A 24377-nucleotide genomic window follows, 5' to 3' on the forward strand; every position below is an offset into this window, starting at 1 on the left:
TGAAGTTAAAACCCTGTGGGCTGTGATGACAAAAATCAGGCCTGTTCATCTGTTGCATCAGCACTTAAAACACAAACTAAACATATTAACCTTCATGATAAAGGAGTTATGACAGGGCTGTTGTATTAGGCTGCATTAGTTTGAGCTTCTTGTACCTAATAAACTGCTCAATCTGTTCTCCTCCCCCTCACACACACAAACATCCCTCTCTGCTCTAAAACTCCCTCCTTCACTGTATCACTGTGTGAATCCCCTCTGCAGTCACGTGTGGCCGTATTCGGCGGGCTGTCTGCGTGGTTATTCCGTGGCTCCAGACAGAAAGGACGAAGCCAGTGTGTCGGTGCGGTCCAAGCAGGCGCAGCAGTTCGACTGGGCTCTGGCCAAGCTCGACAGCTCTGTGAGGAGGACCGGCCGCATCACCAAGACGCTGCTGCTCCGCATCTTCCATGACATCTGCAGGGCAGGTAGGCAGGCCGAGCAACCGACAGGTGGACACATGGAAGTCAGATGAAGGGGTAGACCATTATTATTCATCAAACTACTGATAACCCAGCTCAGTAGGTGCTGATGGACATTAGAATATTGTGAGAAACGAACCAAACTATACTGATTATCCCAGAAAGTGTAGCTAGCTGTGTGATATCAGGAATACACAGTCCTGTCGTTCTCTCTCTCTCTCCATCCATCCTCATCCTCTGTTCCTGTCGGTTTGAAGGTTATCCCAGTGGGAACCAGGCCTTGTTGCTGCTGCGTAGCTGTGGCTCGCTGCTGCCGGAGGTTCCTCTGGAGGAACGCACCGTGCTGGCACACCGGGTGTGGGAGAAGCTGCATGAGTTGGGTAAGTGACAGCACTAATGGAAATAACTTAATCGTCATTTCATCAAGTATTTAATCATGGTTATGAGAGTAGAAGTCTTTGGCTCATCGTAGTCGACTGTGACTGGGTTGACAGATGTTTGCCTTCTCCTCCCCAGGTGCACAGTTTGATGTCAGTCACTACAACGCCCTGCTGAAGGTTTACCTGCAGAATGAGTTCAAGTTCTCTCCCACGGACTTCCTGGCCAAGATGGAAGCAGCTAATGTCCAGCCCAACAGAGTAAGTGCTGCAAGCTGGAAGAAAAACAAGCACAATTGATCAAAATCTTTTTAGGGTCTGCATCCCAATACAATCCCAAGGTGTTGATTCTGGTCGTTCTGTTTGTTTCCTAGGTTACCTACCAGAGACTCATAGCAGCCTATTGCCATAATGGGGATATCGAGGGAGCCAGGTGAGCAACCAGCCAACAGAGTTCATGTTCTGATGGGACACAGTTTGTAGAGCTTAACATTTGATATGATTGTATTTTGTAAAATACAGTATATTAACTTTATATTTTAGTCTTTGTAAGCAGAAGATCTTATATTTTGACTTTCCTGTCTTTTCCTCATTCCCTATGTCTTCTCTGCCTCCTCAGCACCATATTGGGTTTCATGAAGACCAAAGATTTGCCGATCACCGAGGCGGTTTTCAACTCTCTGGTGACCGGCCACGCTCGTGCAGGGTGAGTGTCACTATAATATTTAATGGGACATAATAAGTGTTGGAGTAATTCGATTTTAACAAGCTGTCATCTTTTTATGTGCAGTGACCTCGAGAGTGCTAAGAACATCCTGCCTGTGATGCGCGGAGCGGGAATTGAACCAGGACCTGACACTTATTTATCACTGCTTAACACCTACGCCGAAAAGGGAGACCTGGAAAGTCTGAAAAAGGTGTGTGTGGTTTCAAAACAGTGCTGATGAACATTTTGTCATTTTGTGTGTGTTTAAATGTGATGATTGAACTTCCTCTCTGTGTTTTATTTTTCCTCTCCTCCCTTTTCTATTCCTCTGCCTCTCAAACACTCCTCCCACTCTTGTCTGTCTGTATCAGACCATGGAGGAAGCAGAGAGTGCCGACTGCAGTCTGATGGACCGGGACATCATGCAGATCATCTTCACTTTGGCCAAGTCCGGACACCAGCATCTCATCCCAGACATGGTTGAGCGCATGAGGCACGAGAGGGGTTATGTGCCAGGTACTCATGCACACGTCATGTTTTCTCCAGCACCTTTTTATTTAACTAGCTAATCAGCTGTATTAACAGTCGTATTAAAAGTGTTATGAGGCTGAGAAGAATGTCCCTTTTTGTTTTTATTGTAGATGCTATGAATCTGTGTCTGAGCCTGATCACGCAGGGCCAGGAAGACACAGCTTTTAACGTCCTGAAGAGTTTCTCCTCACTGGAGCCGGATAATTACAACAACGATTCCCCGAACCTGGGCAACTTCTTCCTCAGACACTGTGTCACCATGAACACGGTAGATACAACAAGTTCTCTCACTTCCCCCTAACTCGGTGTTTGACTTTAAGCATTCATTGTAACACTTGAAATGTATGTTGAGGATGAATTTAGATCTTTAGGTACATTTTTAATTCCCCTGTGTGTGTGCTACAGTCACTGGAGAAGCTCACGGGTTACTGTGAAGAGCTCCAGGAGACAAAGCGTCACTCTGCCCCACTCACCTTCTCTCTGCAATGTGCTCTGGAGGCCAAGAAGACTGGTACGGCACAGGCTTTAATTTACTTTCATCACTTGTGTTGAAGAGAGATATTTCTCTTTTTATAAAGTTTATTGTTAATGCTATATTTCTGTACACACAACAATACCAATAGCTATTTATTAACAGGGCTGTGTGATATAACAATTGTATCTCATTTGACGTAAGGAAAACTGGTTTTTCACATGATTCTCCGTTGCAGTTTCATTATGCCACAAATCAAATTTTTTGTCATTTGGATGGCACTTTCTTCCAATATGTTTATAGACAGGAAATTTGTATGAAAGAGACACAAATAAAGAACAGTAAATCAGAACAGAAGATAGTAGCTAGTAGATATTGACCCTCTTTAACCCCCTACTCGAGAATCATGTCAAGAGGGTCTATGGATGAGAACCACAAAAGTAGAGTTGAGTGAAACAAATCCCAAACTTGGTCATTGCAAGAGCCATAGGAAATTCTGCCCACTTCTAGATAACATGCTCCCAATTTACATAGTTTAGGAAAGATACGAGTAACAAATAACAGTTTGAAATCCCCTTTATTGGGATATGAGGTCTTTGTCACATCACACAGCCCCCACATTGGATAGACTGTATTTTGAGTGCAACATTAATGCATGAACCTCTTGACAGATGGTTAGGTGCTTATTATAATAAATCTGTGTTTTGCTCTTTGTTTTTTTTCCAGGTTTGTGTTTTGAGCTGATGAAGATATTGAAGGAGCAAGGCCTTCCCATAAGGTCACACTACTTCTGCCCTCTCCTCAGTCAGTTTTTGAAGGAGGACAACCCAGCTGGTACAGAAACACACACAAACACTGACTTCATCTTGCATTTTTGTATATGATTATTTAGCTTTAATGCTGTGATTGTATAACCTGAACATGTCACTGAATGTCTGGGAGTTGTAACGGCATAGGACATGAGACCGATGCTGTTGTTTTTAATTCTCGCTGCATCCAGACTGACACGGAGAGAGGTTTTTTGGGGGGGGTTATGATATTAGCTGTTTGTGAACGTGTGTTGTTTTTCCTGTGCAGAGGGGTTCATGACTTCCTCTGTCCTCTGTATCAGGAAGGGCTTTTAAAGGAGAGTTTCCCTCAAATATTAATGTCTCACAGAGTGGTCCAGCTGGGACAGATTTCACTGAGCGGGGGCAGTCGAGGGCAAAGAAGCCTGATCCCCGAGTGAGAAAGTTGAGGCCGGAAGAGATGAAACAAACACGTACATACACACTCACTCCGAGATACACACACACATCCGAGTCTCTCTGGAGAGATCCAGGAATAGATCACCAGGTTTAGAAGACGTCTCAACATCAGCCACTCACGAGCTCTGCACCAAAAAGACACCGACTTTCAGAAAGTACGCACAGACACGAATGTCATATTTCCTATTTCTCCTCATGATCGGCAAACACTTGTCACCTTTAAATGAAATGATGACAGCAACTTCTTCTACTCAGAAGAAATGAATTGTCAATAATGCACCACTGCCATCCATGGAATTTTAAATAGTAAATGTCCCCAAAAGCCGCCAGTGTACCAACTTTGCAGAAGCTGGTGAAATAAGAAAGTGGTGCACATCATGTATGGATGGTTGATGTGGTGACCTTTGCCCGTGTCGCGGGGGCAGCTTATCCTTCTCGTTAGGACGACTGGGGGGGGCTCTCCACATAGACACATACATTAGAGCACATACATGCCGGAGGCTGAGGGGTCCGAGGTCATCTTGCTCCAGTAGCTTACTTCAAATCTTTTTTTTATCAAACGAAATCTTGTTTTAGTCCACGTCTTCTACTGTCCCTCACTCCAGTTCTCCTTTTTCCAATAAGGATCTGTCCTCAATATTAATTTCCCAACATGCAACTTGTCTGTGTTAAACCCTTTTAAACTACTCCCATGTTTGTGTCCAGCTGTTCCTGTCAGACTTGGGAATCTGGGTAAGCAGCGTGTCACATGTATGGATAAGTTACTATATTAGCTCCTGACGGTTTTCAACTACCTTGTATAAAATTTAACCTCGGGCCAAATTACTAAAACAATAAATTAAATTGTCTTGTTTCTTATATTGACATTGAGCTTTTTACTTTCTTCAGAGCGTTTTGTGGATTTTCTTCATCTGCCACTTAAGAACATTTTAATGTCCCAGGAGGTGAAGTTAAGGGGAATACTTTTGTTCCCACTTTTCATCTCTGCTAAAGCAAATGGTTATTTTTTTTGGGGAAATTTTGTAAGTGACGTGCTTGTGGTAGAAATCGTGTCGGTGGCCGACGGTCTGCATTCGGAGACTTGTCAGAATTCACAACTCATTAGCGAATGTACCCTGTCAAATGTCTTCAGCAGCGTCTGGGCTTTTAAGTGCTTTATTTATTCCGAGCTCCGACTCTCTCTTTGGGGTTTTTCAGAGAGATTAATAAATGATGTATTTTCCTCCTGTCAGCTAATTGACAGCATTTGAGCTGGCAGGGGGGGAGCTGGTGAGACGAGTGTGGCGACGCTGCAGATTGACTTCTCTGTGCGGTTGAGACAGATTCTCCGTTTGAATAGTGAGACGCCTCAGTGCCTGTCATGAAGAAGACGATGAGACATGAGTTTAAACTTTCACAACCACACAAGCGCCGAGACCCACACCCAGACTTTAAATTCCTTCGTCTCAAAGCCACAGAAACACATTAGATGGATTCCATTTAGTTATCCCAGTGTGTGTGTGTGTGGGGGGGGGGAAAGAACGGAAGGCAGGAAAGTGGAGAAACTTCTCTTTCGTTTACACACTCGCTTCCGATGGCGTTAGCCTTAACCCTCATGAATGATGCAGCCTCTTTTTCTCCTTCTCCTTCCTGCTTTCTATACTCATTGGCTGCTGGAGGTGTGTGTGTGTGTGTGTGTGTGTGTGTGTGTGTGTGTGTGTGTGTGTGTGTGTGTGTGTGTGTGTGTGTGTGTGTGTGTGTGTGTGTGTGTGTGTGTGTGTGTGTGTGTGTGTGTGTGTGTGTGTGTGTGTGTGTGTGTGTGTGTGTGTGTGTGTGTGTGTGTGTGTGTGTGTGTGTGTGTGGAGGTCGGGGGCAGTGCAGGTGATGTGACTGATGCAGAGTGACTTGATTTCATGTAAATGCAAGCGCTCTGAGGGAATTCACTTTGGATTACGCGCCCCACTGTGCACTGCCCATGAAATATTAAGCGCCGTGTCACTTTTTGTCCACAGGTGTCACTAGCGGGCAGAGAGGCCAGAGCCTTGGAATTGGAGGAGAGGTATTGGGGAGGGAGGGATGAAAAGAAAAAAAAACTCCCCTTGCATTTTGATGAGGTGTGGATTTGGCGGGTTTAGCAGAAGCATATGCTGGGCCAAACTTCCCACCTGCCGCCAGCAAGTCGCCGCTTGTCAGCTCTCGCGATGTAACACGTTCTTATCCCTTCTGACATGGCGGCGCAAGACAGAAAGGGAAGGGAGACTCTCATAGGAAGGGAGTGTTTTTAGGCTCGTGTGTTAGGTGATGAGAGATGTAAAGGCCTCCTTGTCGACTCTGCTTTCCTTCTTTGCTCCTCACCATATTTATTTAATTTGATCCGTTTCACTTTGTCTTTAATGCGTCCCTCTCTGTCTAAAGCCTTTTCACCAGGGGAAATAAACACCTCTTGTGACAATGGGGAAAGGAGTCAAATGCCCTTTTTGAGCAGGTTTTGCCCCGTTTAAACATTCAAACCTGCTAATTCAGATTTGCCAAGATGAAAAAATAAAAAGAGTGAGGATGGCATCACAGCATTTCTTGCCTCATAAAATGGACATTTTCTTGCCCTCGCTTTGTTTTAAAACAACTCGCCATCGCCTCACAGCAGGCAAACTCTACCTTCAGAGAGTCGGCGACACGGAGCGATGGAGAGAAGGATGGTGTCGGGGGAGAAAGAGAAGGAGAAGTGACAGGTACTCATGTCCAAGGATGGTGGGAGATGACAGCGGCCGGCTCACTCCACTCCTCTTTTCCTCTCTTTCCTCCGTCCTCACTTCTCGTGTGTGACAGTTAACCTGAAGACATGAGTCTGATGATGATATCTTGTGACCACTGCCATGCTTAACTCACTACTTTGATACTTTCTTGCCCGGATGGTATGTCAGACTTAATGCTGACCAACCTGGAGAGGCCTCCACTCTTCTCAGTTCTCCTCTGTCTCCAATCTTTATTTAAATGGATCAGACAGGGAGAAGTAAGAAAATGCAAGAGTTGCTGGCATGTAACGAATATGGAGAGAAGGCTCAGAATGAGAAGTGTGCAAATGACACTACATAATATTAACCTCTGCCAAAAAGGTTATGTTTTCATTTGCGGTTGTCTGTTAGTTTGTCTGTCAACAGACAACATTTGTTTTGACCCATAAAGGGAGAAACCATTTAATTTTGCAGTTGATTGGTGTAAATGGTTGGATCCAGGAATCTTATTTCCCCTTTTCAAGTTACGTTTTCAACCCTGTCCATTTGTTTGTTAATTGGTTTGTTTATTCGTCAGGAAGCAGTATGGGTCAGGCTGATCTGCATTAAGGAGTGGTCTACACAGACATGAAAGTGGCTGATGTAAATCACTACCACTCACAGGCACACAGACTTACTCAGTAGCCTGATTTATAACTGCTTACCCAAGTCATGTTGCAACGTTTGCCACAGGCCTGTAAATAAAGGGAGTAGACGACTGAGAAAAGCACTCTGGGGTTGAAAGGGTTAAAAGCTCTTGTTCGCAGACTTGACTTGCACAAACACACAAACACACAAACATGCTTGTTGGACAACAGAAAAGTGCTGATTATCAGGAAAGCTGACGTGCTGCGGCCGGAAAGCGCCGGCGTATGCATTTATACGTCCAGCTCTCCATTCACTTGTTTTCTGTCTGTCTGACTCACCGTGAAATTGATTATGGATTATTCAGGAGGAAAGCAGGTGCTCCCTCTCTTCTTTCATAAAAAACGGCCAGGATGAAAGCGATTAGGGGTTAGAATGGACCGCAGACTGGATGGATCCTCCATTGAGAAGAAAGAGGAAAATCGCCTGTTGACTCTTTCTTGAAAGCAGGGTAGATGGATAGTGAGAGGGGCAGATGATAGAGTGATATGGATAGATGGATGAAGTGGTTCAGGTAGCCCTACCTGGCATAATGCACCCCCCCACCTCCAGCCGCAAGTTTTAATGGCATATAAAAGCCTCGGCCTCATCTTTTATTCAGCAGAAGAGAGAGACTGCCAGGTGAACACATACGTCCCAGGAGGACGCAGAAACACAGAGCTGTATATATGTGTGCGTGCATGTGTGTTTCAGAACCTGCATGGAAAGCAAATACACACACAGCTCCTGGTGGTGTGTGAACTCAAGGAGGCACTTTATGGGAGTTTACTGAAGTCCACATTGGAGCAAGGTGTATTGGTACCTTGGATGCAGTCTTATATAACATTGAGATGAATTGATATTTTGGTCCTAAACCCGCATAGCAACACACGGTAAGAGTGAACGCACGTCCACGGATGCGTGCATGCACTCATTTAGGTCCATGTCCTTTGTGGGGACGCTCCCAGACATATGCAAAGTGCTGCAGTGCCTTCTCCATATGTGCCCACACTCCCAAATATATACACACACACACACACACACACAGACTTGCGGGCATTTTGAGTGTGTGTAAGCGACTGTTCCATATGCATGTGGCTGTTTTGGCCCCCTTCCCTGGGGCAGGACCTCGGGGCTCTGCTAGAGTGCAGGGTGATGGTGCAAGAGTCCACTTCAGGCCCAGTGCGTGTTTATGTGCATGTATCCAGCAGTCCAAGGTAGAGAGAGGGGTGTCCATTAGCATTTTGTGTGTGTGTGTGTGTGTGTTTGAACTGCAGGAGTGACAGAAAGTATGTGCCAGCTCATTTCTCAGAGCCATATTTTAGCCGTGGGTTCACAGCTCCAGGCCTGTGCATGAAAGTGAATGGAGCAAAGTGCTGCCAAAACAACAAGGTCTGTTTTTATAAACTGTAGGAAACTAATCTCATACACGACTGTTTATTCAGTTCAAAAATATTCTTATTTGCGGGACCAAACATTTATTTGATAAGTCAGAGAAAACCAATGTTTTATTCTATGATTCAATTAAGGTCATAAAAAAGGAGCTGCAAGTAATTCTGGGACTCTTGATATTCCCTCATGTGTCAAAGGTCTTTAACTTAATTCATTCGGGTCTTAAAGTCCTAAATGTAACTTTTTTAAAAATTGCAGAGACCCTGAAAGATGATATTAATGACTTTGTGTGTGTGTTGCAGGTGTAATGGAGGTGATGAGGGGCATGAAGGAACTGGGCGTGACCCCGGACTCTGAGACTTTGTCCATCTACATCCTCCCTGCCTTCCCCAGCACAGAGGCCGCTCGACAGGCCATCACGGTAATGTGATTGAATGTAATGTGATTTTTTAAAAATTTATTTATTTATCATTACAGTGATTTTTATTTATTCCATTTAGGAAGCTGGCATCTCTCTGGACTCTGACAACTTTGTGTCTTTAGAGGTCCGCTCCTTGGCAGCGAGCGACTTGGCAAAACTCTACACCAAATGTAAGCACACACACACATACAGACTCACACACACTCACACACACATACAGACTCGCACACACACACACACACACACCACTGCATCTCAAGCTCCCATCATTATAAAAATCACTGCTATGCCTGCGGGCTAATTGGTCCAGCGTCAACGCACACAGAAGAATTTTCAGCTTTCCTTGGTACATTTCCCCTCTCACCCGTCTGTGCTCATCAGGCCTTTTAAGAGATTAGTCTGTGTGAATATGTAAAGAGCGAGAAACGAGATGTGCCTGAACCGGCAGAGTGATGGGATCAAGAAGTATCGTTAATAATGGATGATTCTTCTTGTTTTCTGTCTTTCATCTCGTTTTAGTCTCAAACATCCAGCTTTGGTTTCCACATACATTGGTCTCCTTCGTCTCTATGTATTTCAGTGTCCCTTATGGATTTCTTCTCCTTGACATTACAGTATCACCAGAAACACAGAAAGCTTCCTTCGAAATGTTTATCAAGCCAGGAAATTCCAGACCTTCGCTGCTTTCAGCTTCATAAATTGAAAGAATTCACAGCTTCGCTTCGGTTATAAATAATTTTAAATTGAACGCGTTTGGCTTTTCAGACTTTTTCTCGAACAAGTAATTTAAAGTCGTGTCCTTGGACAATAGAACTTGAATTCTTTCACAATTAGTTTCCGGCCAGGGCCCCTCATATCATACATAAAAAATAATGAAAATTGTGTGCAGCCCTGGAAATCTTCTGAACTTTATATTTCTTGGACTTTGCAGTTGAAACTGACTGGTGAATCAGAAACTGTAAAACTACTTTTTTGATCAAGGATTTTTCTTGTTGAGTTATACAGTGGCCAACAATAGATGCCTTATATTAAACTGGAAAGTACCCAGAGGTGAATGTGTTAATATAGTCTAGTGCTGGATGTTGCTGATAATTCACTAGATAGAAGTAAAATCATCGGTTAATGGGAAACACTGCATATAATCTCATCATAAACCACATTGCTCAGGCCACAAGAAGACAAGTTGTTTCAGGCTTTTTCTCTTTCTTTGCCTGTAAACGTTTTTCTGTCCGTCTTCATTTCAGTGTCGGATCCCTCCTTCCCCCCGACGGACCATAACAGTTTCCGCAACAGCCTCATCCTGGGCTTCAGAAAGTGAGTCAATTAGCCCGTAGTCTGCTCGTGTTCTCCATCATTTGATATTCCATATTTCTCCATATTTTGCCTCATAGCTCCTGACTGGCGTTTTTAGGGAGGCCTGTAGCACTATTGGAGGTCACCGCCGCATATGCTTTGAATATGACATGTGCAGCATATCACACCATCTACAGTGTGGATGTGTATGGGCAGCTGTGGGGAAAACACTGCATCACACACACTGGCAGACTTACACACACACACACACACACACGGGTGCCTCATGCATATGGAGGCCTACATCCCTTAGCTCTCGCCCCAAAGCACCGTGGGAGATATGTAAATTAGCAGATGCCCACCACTGCCCCTTATACCCAGACCCCCCCCCCCACACACACACACACACACACACACACACACTCACACAGAGTTTGCCTAAGGACCACGGTCGGACCTGTGGGCTTTTGTTGAAATGGGTGTTTATGAATATTTACAGTTTAACACCACACGTCCACACAAAAACATTTTGGACCCTGAGCGAAGCTGGAGGTGAGTCAAAGAGAAAAGTGCTGACCCGTCTGCAGGGACCGAAGGATTTCTTCCACTTGAAAACAAAAAACATGCTCCATTTTGTTTAACTTTGAACTTTTCAGTCGGTCCATGAATTCCCTATCGTAGCTTTGGATGTTAAAAGTTGAACCAACATTACAGATGGAAGAAAGCGAATGGGTTGTATTTTATTTTTTTATTAAATAAAAAATAGTTGCAATGCACTTTCTTGTCCTGGGACATAGTTTTATAGCTTTAATAAAAAAATGATGGCAATAAATAAAATAAATTTAAGAATTAAGTTCTCTTAAGATGAGAATTCTGCTGTAGGTCATCTATACTATAAAGGAAAAATTGTTGTAACAGCAAATGCTGATTTAAAAAAAAATATCAACAAAAAAAGCACGTAAAAAAATTCAGAAAATGTAGATTTCCAGATTGTTTGTGCAGAAATTGGCAGATCTATCTTCTTGTGTCAAGTTTGGTTTACTTCAGATTATTCATTATTTGTTTTTCCACTTCCTCTCCTCCGTAAGCTTTGCACTCATTGCATTAACACACACACTCCTCTGACTGTTAGGTTGCCTGACAGGGTCATAATTGGGCTTGTCACTTGGGAACTGTGTGTGTGCTTGCGCGTTTGTGTGTGTGTGTTAAAGAGAGAGATTGCCGTGTCATTGCAATGCGGGACCTGCCCCTGTCAAAGACAAGGTCAGGGGATAATTTAATCATTAAAGACCTCTTCTTCTTCTTCTCCCTTTTCCTTTCATCTCCCCCTCTCTCCTCGTCTCCTCCAACTCGCTGACAACGCCAGAAATGTCACACACTGTCATCATTTAGCCCCAACGTGTGTGTGTGTGTGTGTGTGCGTGCGTGCGTGCGTGTGTGTGTGTCTTTTGTGAAGCCATCCCACTTGTCTCTTGTACTGTGGGATCGAGGGTGTCAAACTGAGGAATCTGATGCGTATACTTGCTGTATAGTATTGTACTACCATGTTAGTACAGTTGCTATGTCGTGTATATACGATGATATATTATAAATTATTACTTGCTGTCAGAAATTTTTATCTGAATTTATTCATCACAAAAATATTTTTGTTATATTTAAAAACGTATATTATATAGTAATTTATTTGATATTTCCTTGTAGAGAAAATGCAAAAAAAAAAAATATTAACATCCAAAGAATGCCTGTTGCTTTTATTCAGACATTAAAATTACATCTGAACAATTGACACTTAGAGTTAAAATATGTGTGAGAGGTTTCTCTGTATTGGGATTTTACAGCTTTCAACCGTAAGCTGATTATATGTGAGAGAACTTTTACAGAAAAAAAAAAAAAAAAGAGCTGATAAAGTTTTTAGGCCTTGAGTTTTCTCAAGGAGCTTTTATTGGTATAAGAAATAGAGAAAAACATGAATGAGAAGAATGAGTCTGTTTTGGAAGTGTGTGGTGGACATGTTTCTGTAGCTTTGCTTTCAGAAATGTAAACCGTGGTCTATGTTTTGCCGCCTAGAAGCATAACGCTTATGAGCAGATTGCACATTAATGCTGTCATGTTCCAGTGTTGTTGTTGTTGTTGACCTGCTGTTGAGGCAAGTCCACTGGGTGCTCATGTCTTGTCCTCTACTGCCCCCTGCAGGTCTGATGATGTGGAGAGCATGGCGAAGGTAAGTCTTTGTGAAGCAATCGTTCACCACTACAAGAGATACAGGATTTCTCATCGTTAAAGTATAACAGACTATACTTGAATACATTTTTTTGATTGCTTATTCCTTTAAGCAAAATAGCCAGGATACACTAACACCATCTGCTGCGCACTGACTTTCATTTAGGGAGAATAAACAATATGTGACAAATACCATCTGCTGCTTTTTATCTAAATCTCCTTATGGCAGAGTGAGCGTTTAAATAAAGATATATTGTGGGTGGATATTCATCTGGATTCAGAATGAACAGTTTTTTCCTCAACCCGGCTTCTACAAAATGTAGTTTAAATTATTTAAAGGAAAAAATGCGTAAGACACAGTTAATACAAAATAACACATTTCGCTTAGCCCTGTCTGGGATGTTATTCTGTCCTAAGCCCACTACAAACTACAGTGGGAAAGTCCTTTGAGAACTTTGTTTGTCGGTTAAATTGTTTGTCTTTTTTCCAGATCACAGAGCTGTTATTCAAAGACAAGCGCTTCAGCAAGGAAGGCGCCAAGCCTGCTGGTAAGCAAACCCAGACACATAATATCTGTCAGTGTTCTCATATGCAAGAAGTGTGTGTTTGTATGGGTGGGATAAAGAGAAGGTGTGTGTTTTTGTGTATCTATATTAGTCACATATCGGTATTCAAACCTGCAGACTGCACTCTCTGCAGTCTGCAAGACACCTTTCTGCTATAATTCAGATGACAGAGCAATCCTGTGTGTGTGTGTGTGTGTGTGTGTGTGTGTGTGTGTGTGTGTGTGTGTGTGTGTGTGTGTGTGTGTGTGTGTGTGTGTGTGTGTGTGTGTGTGTGTGTGTGTGTGTGTGTGTGTGTGTGTGTGTGTGTGTGTGTGTGTGTGTGTGTGTGTGTTTATGTTCAGTCTCATTAGCAGCAGACTGCTGACCGACCCCGCTCTCGCCATGAAGCCCGTGTGTGTTTATGTTAAGGTGTGTGTCGGTGTGTGGAAGTGAAAGACCTGCGCTCTCTCCGTCTGAGGAAATAGAGCCTGGCTGCTGACACAGCGCTGACTAGTTAAAGTGTGTGTGTGTGTCAGTGCAGGACAGCATCCCTGGTCTGCCAGTGAGTGTGTGTGGAGTGTGAATGTCACTCTGTGTCAGTATGCGTGTCACAGAACGTCCCCACTGCTGAAACTGGTGTGTGCTGGTGGGAGCGATGGAGACTGTTATCCATGTCACATCCTTTTAGACGACATCTGCGATTGTCTGTCTGTGTGTGTGTGTGTGTTTGTGTGTGGGAGTTGAAGTAAGGGGAGCCTGTCACTACCAGCCGTCGCACATTCACTCACACTCCAGCCGAAAGCAGCCTCTGTCAGCAGAAAAGAGACACAAACACACACTCTGCAGAGGTTACAGGAAAATAGTATAAATGCACAAATGGATCCAGTGACTGACACAGTGGCAAATTAAATGTATTCCCAAGACAACTCCTCACTCACTCTACCTCTCTCTCTACTCTTTTTCTCTGTGTGTGTGTTTTTGTCCCATCCAGAAGGGGCATCCTACTTCTTGTACAATCTGTTCGACACCAGGACAGAGGAGGAGTTGCAGGGACAGGAAGACAAACTGCGGAAGTATTTAAATCATCTTCAGGCTCAGGTACAAACACACACTGAAAAGGTGACTGAAAACAGTCACACACACAAACACAAGATACACCACTCGCACACAAATTTATATCCAGTCCATTCATAACCTTCCCACGTTAAAGGAGCTTACACATTCTGATCTGAGACGATTTGCCGCGTGTAATCAGACGTGGATTATTCACAACACACACACACACACACACACACACACACACACACACACACACACACACACACACACACACACACACACACACACGCGCCCTCCTCCTGCTCCATTTCTGAAGAGTGGAGGTTTGAGTCGGGGCATCCAGACATGTTGTGGAAGATTAAATCGTGTTTTACACTCTTTGGTTAAAGGTCACGTCTTAAATGGCCATTTGGAGTATAGTGAAGCAGTTTCCTGCTCCGGCGTGGAACCTTCAAACCAGAGCAGTCCCTAATGAAACTACATTTGAATTTCCTTGATTCAGATTTCTACAAATTGATTTTTCTAGTAGTTAATAATGCTTATCATCAGGTAGCCGAAATTCCAGTATTTCCACTATGTTCATAATGTTCATCTGCTGATCTCAACCTTTGACCTCACCACACAAAGTTCGACAAGTTGCGCTCCAGCTGTTCTGATCGATGATTGTTGCTTTTTCACGATGCTGATTTTCTTCCTCTTCTCTCTTCTGTGCAGAATATAAAGATTTCACTGAACATCTTCAAAGGTATCAGGAACCTGCTGGAGTCCCATCAAGTCCCAGAGCTCGTCAAGGTACAAAGCTCCACCTCCTCCCCTGTCATTTATACTCAAAATGTTTCGTAGAACAGCTTTAAGTTCAGTCACTGGAGAAAAATAATCAGCGAAACTCAACAGCCAAAGCCTTAATATGACAGACTGATGGTGTATTCCTAATGCTTATGCTCTCTGTATGTGTGTGTGTGTGTTTTAGGATGTGATCGCTCTGGTGGACCCCAGAGACAGAGCGTCCAGTGGCTCTGTGTCAGCTGCTCCGCGTTTTACTGTAAGTAGCACAGGTTAAATAAAAGATACTTACTTCTGATTTTGGGACATTATATGATGCTTGTATTGTTATTTAGGGGCGGCTGGGGTTTCAGAGGTAGAGCTGGTCATGATGTGTGTTTTATGTGTGATAGAGCTGCACTTGGATGCACTGTATGAATGTGGGAATAGAAAAACTGTAGTGTAAAGTTCTCTGAGTGTTATCAAGACTGGAAATGTACCATTTGATGATAGTCAATAGAATGTGTTGGATCATGTGCACCTCTCTGTCTCCTTCAGGGAATCGAGGGTAAGGTTGTGGCACTTGAGGCTAAATTAGCTGAACTGAAAGCAGAGAACAAACCGTTGGGCTTGATTCTCAAACAGACAATCCAGGCTCTCTGTGCCGAGGAGGTAGGATTTGTTTGGATCGCTCTGTCTCACAAAATCTCCTCTTTAAACGAGCGGTTTCGCCTTCCTCTTGTTGACCAATGCAATGTTCCTGCTCTGTTGTGTGATCAGAACCTGCAGCGTGCCCTGGAGCTGAAGCAGCAGCACGAGGAAGAGCTGGGGGCCGGCAGCTACGCCACCCTCATCAACCTGTGCTGCCGCCACGAAAACGTGGAGGAGGCGCTCAATCTAAAGATGGAACTGTGAGTGGAGCAGGACACACGCATATGAAAACTCTTTGCACCCACATGGCGACGCAGGGACCACTAGTGGGACATTAAAGTTTAACTTGAGTGGTATTAGGGGAGACATTAATGCAGTGTCCAGACCTTCTGTTAACTCGCTATAACACAGGACCCCCCCCCCCTATCTTGTGCTTGTCTCTTCACTCACCACCTGCTTTCAACATCAGACAGAACTCCAACAGGAGAATGAACAATAGAAGAGTTGCATTAATGTAAGTGGAATACATTAATCTAATCTCTCTCACCCTCTCTCTCTCTCTCTCTCTCTCTCTGTCTTTAGGAGTCGTATTGACTCATCCATTTCGCTGGATGCTGGTAAATACATCGCATTGGTCAAGCTTCTCTCCAAGGTGGACAGAGTGGAGGGTAAGTTACTGTCAGGCAGCAGCCAGTTCATATTTGTTTATTACTGGTGCAGTGCCAAACATGCCTGCGGGTATCGGGCTGTTTGCTCGGCCAGTGGTGATGCTGGTTGCAGTTCTCCTTCTGAAACCGTCAAAGTGACCTTGCAGTTGAACTCAGAGCTGTTCACCTGTTTATTCAAAGTTTGATGAAGCACGTCTCAGTACGTAGAACCTTGAACTGGAGAATCAACTCGCTGTTGTCCCAGTCGCTCTGCTGCAGAGCACTGGTCGACTGTTTAATCAGATTTCCAAATTGCACCATATTCAACACTGCACTTCCTTGGCCTCCTAACAATAAACCTGGCAAGAGTGAAGGAAATAAGATGTGTATCACACAGAGAGACAGATTTCTGGAATTATTAGATAGTAGATTAATCAAAAAATCTGGTAAAGTAAAAACCAACTGTCAAGAAACAAAGATTTTGCTTAGAGGATTGAAAGCAACTTACTTATTAAAATGATTCTTAATTTCCTCTATTTGTTGAATTGACTAATCCCTCTGGTGCGTTACTCTTCACAACTTTTTCCTCATTAAGTCAGAGATCAGGCCTGAACTTAGAGTGTGTGTGTGTGTGTGTGTGTGTGTGTGTGTGTGTGTGTGTGTGTGTGTGTGTGTGTGTGTGTGTGTGTGTGTGTGTGTGTGTGTGTGTGTGTGTGTGTGTGTGTGTGTGTGTGTGTGTGTGTGTGTGTGTGTGTGTGTGTGTGTGTGTGTGTGTGTGTGTGTGTGTGTGTGTGGCCAACTCTGTCACAATCTCTCTCCCTCCCTCAAACCACATTAGCGAGCCGTTTCCTGAATGCTACGGTGGGTTTCCTTCAGCCCATCGAAGACACAATTACTATCAGATCTGCGGCGCTGCTTTTCGCACACAATGACAGGCAAAATGTTTCCCTTGTCTGTCCTCTCCTCCCCTTCCTTCGCTCCCTCCGTCTCTCTACCTGACCCTCTCTCTCCACCCCCCCGATCTGTCAACGAGCGTGTCATTCTCTCAACCCCCACCCCCCCGCCGCCCCACCCCTTGCACACATCCGCGTCAGGGAGAAATGAGAGAGGGGGGAAAATTACAGGACTCTGTGTATTTTTCCAGAATTATTGAAATCCGCCTTGATGCTAATGGCAGATCATGTCTGCCGAAGTGCTTGAGCATTTCACACACACACACACACAAACACACACACACACATACACACATGCATCGACGTGCAAATTTGCATGTGAATTCAAGCAAAAGGCATTTGGTGGTGTGTCCATCTCTGTGTGTGTGTGTGTATAGGGCTAACGCATTTGCCATTAGCCAGAGTGTGCATATGGAAGGGACGCTTGTCAGCCACATTAGCACACATGGCTAACCTTGATGTTAGCCTGTCCCCACCCAGACGCTGGTCCGCCCCGGCTCCCAGCACACACCAGGCCCAGCTGAAGATCATGTTTCCTGGCATCTTGCTTGATTTCTCGCCCTCTCTAATGGCTTTGTTGTTTTCGCCCTTGTTTCAAAGCATCTCCTCCCACCTCGCCAGGCAACTTCACTACATTTCCTCCTTGTGAATTTATCCTGAAGTCACCTTTCTTCCACCTCTTGGTCTAAAACTTTTCCTTTATAATTACTCTTTCGCCTTCTTAAAGACTAATTATACATTGACCCAGTCTCGTGAATTTTACGTCTCCGGAACGCCATGAAAAACAATTAAAAACAACTGAATGAACTAGATATTTGTATAAAGGCTCCATAGACAATATTATTACGTCACATTTGTATATCCATTTGCAGAACAAGTGCATCCTGTCACCCAGTGAACCTGCCATAGTATCAACATGGACTTCAGGAGCCTTTACCTCCCTACCTTTACTTCTCTCGCTCCATTATTTTAAATACTACTCTCTATCAGCGTGCGTCTCTTTGACCTACCCGTGCCTCTCTGCCTCCCTCTGTCCATCCTCCCACTTTGGTAAATACAACTTGTTCTGGCTTCAGGTGGTCAGGGTCTGGCTTCAGGTGGCGTGTGTGTGTGTGTGTCTTTTGGGAAAAAGAGACATCACTAGCAGTCAAGTCATTGAACATTAGATGAACCATCGGGCTGTGTGATGTTTGTTTACCTGGGCTGTCTGCCTCCCGGTCTGTGTGTGTGTGAGTGGGGGGGGATCTGGCTTGCTTTGCTGGCTACGATGCTCGACTGAGCTGATGGATATGCATACTGGCTAAACGGACGGATAAAAGGAAAGATGGGGAAATGTGGGGATGGTGGACGGAGGGATGTTAGCTAGTCGAGCTCCATTTGGGCAGATCATCTCCAAGCCACTGGTCTCAGTGATTAACGGGTCTGTCAGAGAGGGATGGAGAAAGGTGGGGATAGACAGGGCCGGGGGGAGAGAGGAAGAGAGACCCATTAGGAGCAGGAGAATTGGTTTGATTTTTATCAGATCAGCTCTTTAAAGGAAAGTTGTTAAATGTCTATCCTGCATTTTAGGTCCAGCTTGTTCGTGCTTTTGTTTCAAAGCGATCACAGTTACGTTTTTATTTTCCAATTTAGTTTCAGTCTCTCTTCCCTTTAGACACACACATAATTGAAGCTCAATTAAGAGACAACCCCCCTGTATTGGCCCCTGTTGTTGAATTAAGACATAGACATTTGCCTTAGGTCTGAAATCAGATTAAGTTCACTCTTTGCTCCAATCCTATTGTGAAATGGCTACCAAATTTTGGGGGATTTAGCCTGAAACTCCAATATGTTGCTCATTAGCATTCATAATCTTGATTTTGTAGTTTTCAGGCTGTTTCTGTTGAACTATGAACTAAATTACAGCAGAGGAGAGATGCAGCCACTGATTTCCTGAATGTACACTGTTCTAATGTGGCAGCATTAAGTTCCTCTTTCTACCTTCTCCACACGTCAAACCTTTATACAGCAAACCGAACCTTTTCCTCTGACAAGCTTCATTCCCCTGTCATTGTCCTCCCTCTAATTCTGTGTCTCCTCCATTGCCAGTTACCCTTACTCCATCCTTCCCTCCTCTATTTTCCCCTGTCCCATCTGTGACAGCGTTTCTCATCGCCATAACAATTGGCAGAGAGAGACTGAAATTAGGATGCCAAAGCACTCACCAGTGGCCCCGTCCCTCACCCCACAAGTGTGTGTGTCTGTGTAACTGTGTGTTCTCAGTAGAGAATGACACCCCTCATTATAGGTTTTTTTATAATACCAGTTACTTACAAGTTGTGCAGAAATATTTTTCTGCATTTTTATCAGCGTTTGCTACAGTTTTCACCGACATAAGGAGCCAGTATTTTTCTCGACTGAATTTTAATCGAGGTGCCATTATTGGCTGCAGTTGGCGAAATGACTTCATACACATTATTCAAATGTATTCAGTTTCTCTGCATCTCTGCATCTCTCCATCTCCACCTTCCCTCTCAGTCATGCTGTATAGATTAGTATCTGTGGTGGAGAGCGGCTGTATCGCTGTCAGGCCATTAGGAGCTGTCTAAATAGACAGTAAACGAATCTTAATTAGCTTACGATTACACACACGCATACATACACCGACACACACGCGCACTCATACACTCCCTTTTCACCATTTAGCCCCTGGTGTTGGCCAGATGGGCGCATGGCCCAGTAAAAAGCCCTCCATTACTGGCTGGACTTGACCAAACTGATCCACCCCTCAGCCCGCTTACCGGGGTCTCACCGGGGCTGCTGCGGGCCCCTGTTGCCACATACCTATAATTTAGCCCCCCAAGTGCTTTCCACATGGCCACGGCAAAAAGCCGGCCTCCATTGTAGGGGTCTGGTAATTGTAGTCTCGTTTAGAAAACCGCAAGTAGCAATTAGCGCAGAGTTGGCATTATACGGGGTTGGAATTGCATGCCCGCTGGGCGCAAAATGCTGTTTTAATATGGGTTTGTTTTCCCCACATGGAATTAGCTAAAGGGGCTTTTTATCATATTCACACACCCTACTCTTCTCCCAGCTACGCTCTGCCCACCTCTCGCTTTCTCTCTGCATTATCTCTCTTTCTCCTTCTCTTTCCGTCTTTTTCATATATTCTTTTGTCTTTACCTCTGAATTCCTCCCACCATCCCTTGTGTGTTGTTTTTGATTGAACGTGATGTTACCAAAGCATCAGACATGTTGAGGAGCTATAGGAAGAAGTGTTTCTGATGATATCATGTCTTCACGATGATGATGCCTGTTCTGTATTTCTCTTTCCCTCTCTCAGAGGCTGTGGACATCCTGAAGGAGATGAAGGAGAAAGATGTGGCGATAAACGACGCCAACGTCACCATGCTCTTCTACGCGTTGAACAGCTTAGTGACCAAAGGTCCCGCCCCCATCCGACGGCTGCAGGACACCCTCTTCACCCTCGGCCTGGCCAAGCCCACCGCCAATCTCTGCTCCCCCCTGATCTCTGCCTACCTGGAGAGGTACTAAAATCACACATGCACTTATCTCTACATCCTATACTCACTGATTCAATGTGTTATGGTATTTTTTTTTAATATTATTCCCTCATTGTATATTTTACCATGTGAAGTTCTCCACTCACCAGAGAACAAGCTCACTTTTGTTGTCATATTTTCGTCTTCATCTGCCAAACCCGGTTGCCAGGTGTGTGTATGTCTGTGTATCGCAATGAGTCACTCATCCCTCCCTATGATCATAGCTGAGGTCACATTCTGGGTCAGCGACTCAGACAGAGAGAGGATGCGGAAATTGTGCATTTATGTGTGTGTTTGTGTGTAAGATTTGTTGTTTGCGTGTGTGTGATATTGTGCGAGTGCATTGCTGGAGCCAGTTTTTTCATTTTTTTTGTTTGAAGATTCACCAGCTGCACCCTCTCCCATGAGCCCCCACCCTTGATCTCCTGAAACACCCACTGCTATACACCAAAGTGTGTGTGTGTGTGTGTGTGCATGAAATATGGCCATCAAGGCTTCCTTCCATAATGCAAATATGCAAATTTTACAAAACACTGGCTATGGGATCACAAGTATTACCCAACCCCACAAATCCATTCTGTGTGTGTGTGTGTTTACGTTCCCATGTTTTATTTGTCAGAGCAGCTTTTAAGTAGATCAACTCATTAGCATGTTAATTATGTACAGAGCACTAATTGCTGGATTTAACACAGAGACGCAGTGCGCCGTTTGGGGCCCGGCAACACAGACACACACACACACAAGCTCACACACACATGCCCTGCACATGCTTTCATACACACTGTGTAAGTGTAGTGTATGTGCTGCTGCAAAGGTAGACCTCTACAAATGAAGCTTGTGCAAACACACACAGGCTCAGATGCTCACACTCACTGGTGCTCCCCCGTCGCTATTTGTTTTGCTGTAAGTCTGCGCTCTGGCACAGACCGAGTTTCCAGGTTCACTCGTTAATCACTGCCTCGGTGAGATTAGCAGGCTAATTTACTTCTGGGTCATCAACAGCAGGCGAAACACACAAGCGCATACATCAGCGTACCGCCGCCCGGCTCACAAATCAAGTGCCAGTTTCCTTCAAATGATACAGCAGTGAACACACACTAATGTACACAAGTAAACAAGCTAGAATTCTACCACAATCTCTTTTGTAATTGGTGCAACTGTGTTTTTACCACGCTGATAATGCTCGTATGTAGATGCAGTTATTTTGATAGTGGTCAACTTGATCAGTCAAAATCTAAACTGTTTGAGAAGTTTAGAATCTTTACAAATTACACAGCAACATATTTCTTGAAGTTCTTCTAATGTTAAATCTGTAGTGAGTGCCTGCTCTGAACCTGCCTGTTTGGAATGGGATGTTAACGTTTCCTGTGGCGACGCTGGTGGCAGCTTTCTTTTTGAAACTGTAAAAATACAATAATTGAGCTGCACGCCTCACTCCACAGAACCCTGTAGCTGCACAAAGAGCTATTCACCCAAAGTTCACTGAAGCTCGACCCTGTACACAGAATCGGGAACTGGAGAATCAGTTGTTTTCGTGAAAGCACCAACGTTTTGATCAACAAAGTTTAAGAATACCTAACGTACCATTTGTCTGAATCGCACCACATCCAAGACTACACTTCCTAGTGCCCTTAACAATACACCTGCCAAGTGTGAGGCTGATAAGATGAGATGTTCTTGAGATACGTGAGCCAGATTTACACTGATAGAGATTCCTAGAACCTGAATGTTAAAAGGCTTCATGTTAAATAATTATTGTATAATTGACTGCGGTGAAATGCATAAAAGAATATAAACCAGATTTAACCTGTAACAGTGGTTCGGCTCTGAGCAGGTTTGAATACCACAGTACTTGACCTTTGAACTCCAGTCGAATCCATCTCCTCTCTCTCTCGTCCTCATTTCCTTTTCTTTGAACTTTATCCGTTCGTCTCCACTCTTTCATTCCGTCAGTCAGCAGTCAGACAGACAGTTGGGAGGAGGGACGGAAGGGGACGTGATGATAAAAGAGGACAAAGCAGGCATCATCCTCGCCTGCAGCCGTCTCATCGCTGCGTCAGCGCTAATGACTTAATGAACACTTCTGTGGCAGATTAGCCGCTGACAGCCCATCATACGCGCCGCCCCGTTAGCCTGCACGCCCGTCCGCTCAGTATTGTACGTGCTGAGCGGCTACTGCGTTAGCTAGCTGAGATTGCCACGTCCTCATGGAAGTGATTAGCGTCAGAAAATGCTAATGAGTCCAGCTAAATGAAGAACTGCCAGGACATGTATGAGAAGACAGTGTCGATGGAGGAGGAGGCGGAGGAGAGAGATGAGAGCTCAGAGGAAAAATACTTGTTTCCTGTTATTCTGTTATTCAACCTTATCTAAAATCTATACGTGATACTAATCAGTATCTTTTAAATTAACAATGACTGTTTACTATCCAGGTTTTTCAGAAACACAGAGGATTTAGAATTGATATTTCACTTCCTCCCTTTTAGGCTCATTGTTTTGTTTAGCCTTGTTTTCCAGCTGAACTGATTTTAGCTGTACACTGCCTGACGAGCACTAAATGGCAGATAATTTGTTTACATATAGCTGATAAAGAAAATTAAACATTTAGCAACAAAAGGCCTTATATATCTCCTGGGGTGATGATCTTAACTCAGAAACACCATTCCTAATGAAGGCTAAAGGGATGAGTATACTTTCCGGGTTCCTAAAATCAGGATTTGCGATCGTACCTGATCCCACGTTCCATCCCAGTATCGTACCTGGAGCTTGTCTACACGTTCAGTGAGCGCTGTCAGATTTAGGCTGCACGTGGACATAGTGGTTCCGTGTGAACGATAGCGGATATAAATTTATATTTTCAGTGGTTGCAACTACTGAAGAACTGATAGCGGAGATATTTTCAGCCCTGACATAACAATTCATCAATTGTGTCGAATAATGTGTTGTCAGCATGTTTGAATGCCCCTGAGTGGAGAACCTAATGACGGAGGAGGTGCGACTGTGTGGGTGGTGATGTGAACACTAGAACCATTCTTCAGCACATGGAACAGTGGGCTAGTGGTGTCATGATCACGCTCTCATTTGCGTTTTGAGACACAGAGAGACAACTCGTCCCCCCAGCTCGAGGACAGTGGCTTGATAACAGGCCTGCCGATCTCCTCCGAATAAAAGAAGGGGACGGAGTGGGAGAAGGGGTGGGGGGGGGGAGTGAGATGAGCCAAAATGAGCTTCCTTGTCTAATCCTTCAGGTTTCCACCGAGCAAAGCGCTTGTTATTTTTTCAGGGATTAATTGGCTGGAAAGTGGCTGACATGCAAAGTTGGGGACATTAACAGGGCTCGGCGCCGCAGTAAATGGCGACGCAAAGTGACAGTTAAATTGTACCTAGGGGAAATTATCCATCTTTCCACATCCTTAGCTCTTTTTTTTGGGGTGGATCGGCGGGCGGAGGGAGAGAGGGAGGGTGGGGAGGGGGTGTAATTGCAACGCCAGGGCCTTTTCTCTTTTTTTTGCCAAGAGTGATGGGGTGTTTTTGTAAGATGTCTCATCAGGAAGAAGGGATTATAAGTAGGTGTGGAAGAGCTTGGTGGAGGAATGAATGAGGTGGACTGATAGAATGTGGAGGAGGAGTTTTGAAACATCCATCCATCCATGACTCGGCTACAATGAGCAGAAACTTCTCTTGTGTAAAAATCTGTGTTTACTACACAGCAACACGCAAAATGAGT

General features: G+C 44.4%; 1 protein-coding gene across 1 annotated transcript in view; it reads left to right on the forward strand.

Moving 5' to 3' along the window:
* The window catches only part of lrpprc (leucine-rich pentatricopeptide repeat containing), a 49428-nt gene that overhangs the window by 952 nt on the left and 24099 nt on the right, over positions 1 to 24377 (forward strand). The window contains exons 2-23 of the mRNA XM_061087011.1: positions 262 to 464; positions 716 to 838; positions 975 to 1096; positions 1210 to 1268; positions 1455 to 1541; positions 1626 to 1752; positions 1913 to 2057; positions 2183 to 2340; positions 2478 to 2583; positions 3271 to 3378; positions 8860 to 8978; positions 9058 to 9148; positions 10223 to 10292; positions 12465 to 12492; positions 12982 to 13039; positions 14028 to 14134; positions 14810 to 14887; positions 15066 to 15137; positions 15416 to 15529; positions 15638 to 15768; positions 16091 to 16176; positions 20431 to 20635. Coding sequence (XP_060942994.1) covers positions 262 to 464; positions 716 to 838; positions 975 to 1096; positions 1210 to 1268; positions 1455 to 1541; positions 1626 to 1752; positions 1913 to 2057; positions 2183 to 2340; positions 2478 to 2583; positions 3271 to 3378; positions 8860 to 8978; positions 9058 to 9148; positions 10223 to 10292; positions 12465 to 12492; positions 12982 to 13039; positions 14028 to 14134; positions 14810 to 14887; positions 15066 to 15137; positions 15416 to 15529; positions 15638 to 15768; positions 16091 to 16176; positions 20431 to 20635 — 2397 coding nt within the window. The remainder of the gene's footprint in view (positions 1 to 261; positions 465 to 715; positions 839 to 974; positions 1097 to 1209; positions 1269 to 1454; positions 1542 to 1625; positions 1753 to 1912; positions 2058 to 2182; positions 2341 to 2477; positions 2584 to 3270; positions 3379 to 8859; positions 8979 to 9057; positions 9149 to 10222; positions 10293 to 12464; positions 12493 to 12981; positions 13040 to 14027; positions 14135 to 14809; positions 14888 to 15065; positions 15138 to 15415; positions 15530 to 15637; positions 15769 to 16090; positions 16177 to 20430; positions 20636 to 24377) is intronic.

This window comes from Limanda limanda, chromosome 15 (genome assembly GCF_963576545.1).
Source record: "Limanda limanda chromosome 15, fLimLim1.1, whole genome shotgun sequence".
NCBI lineage: Eukaryota > Metazoa > Chordata > Actinopteri > Pleuronectiformes > Pleuronectidae > Limanda > Limanda limanda.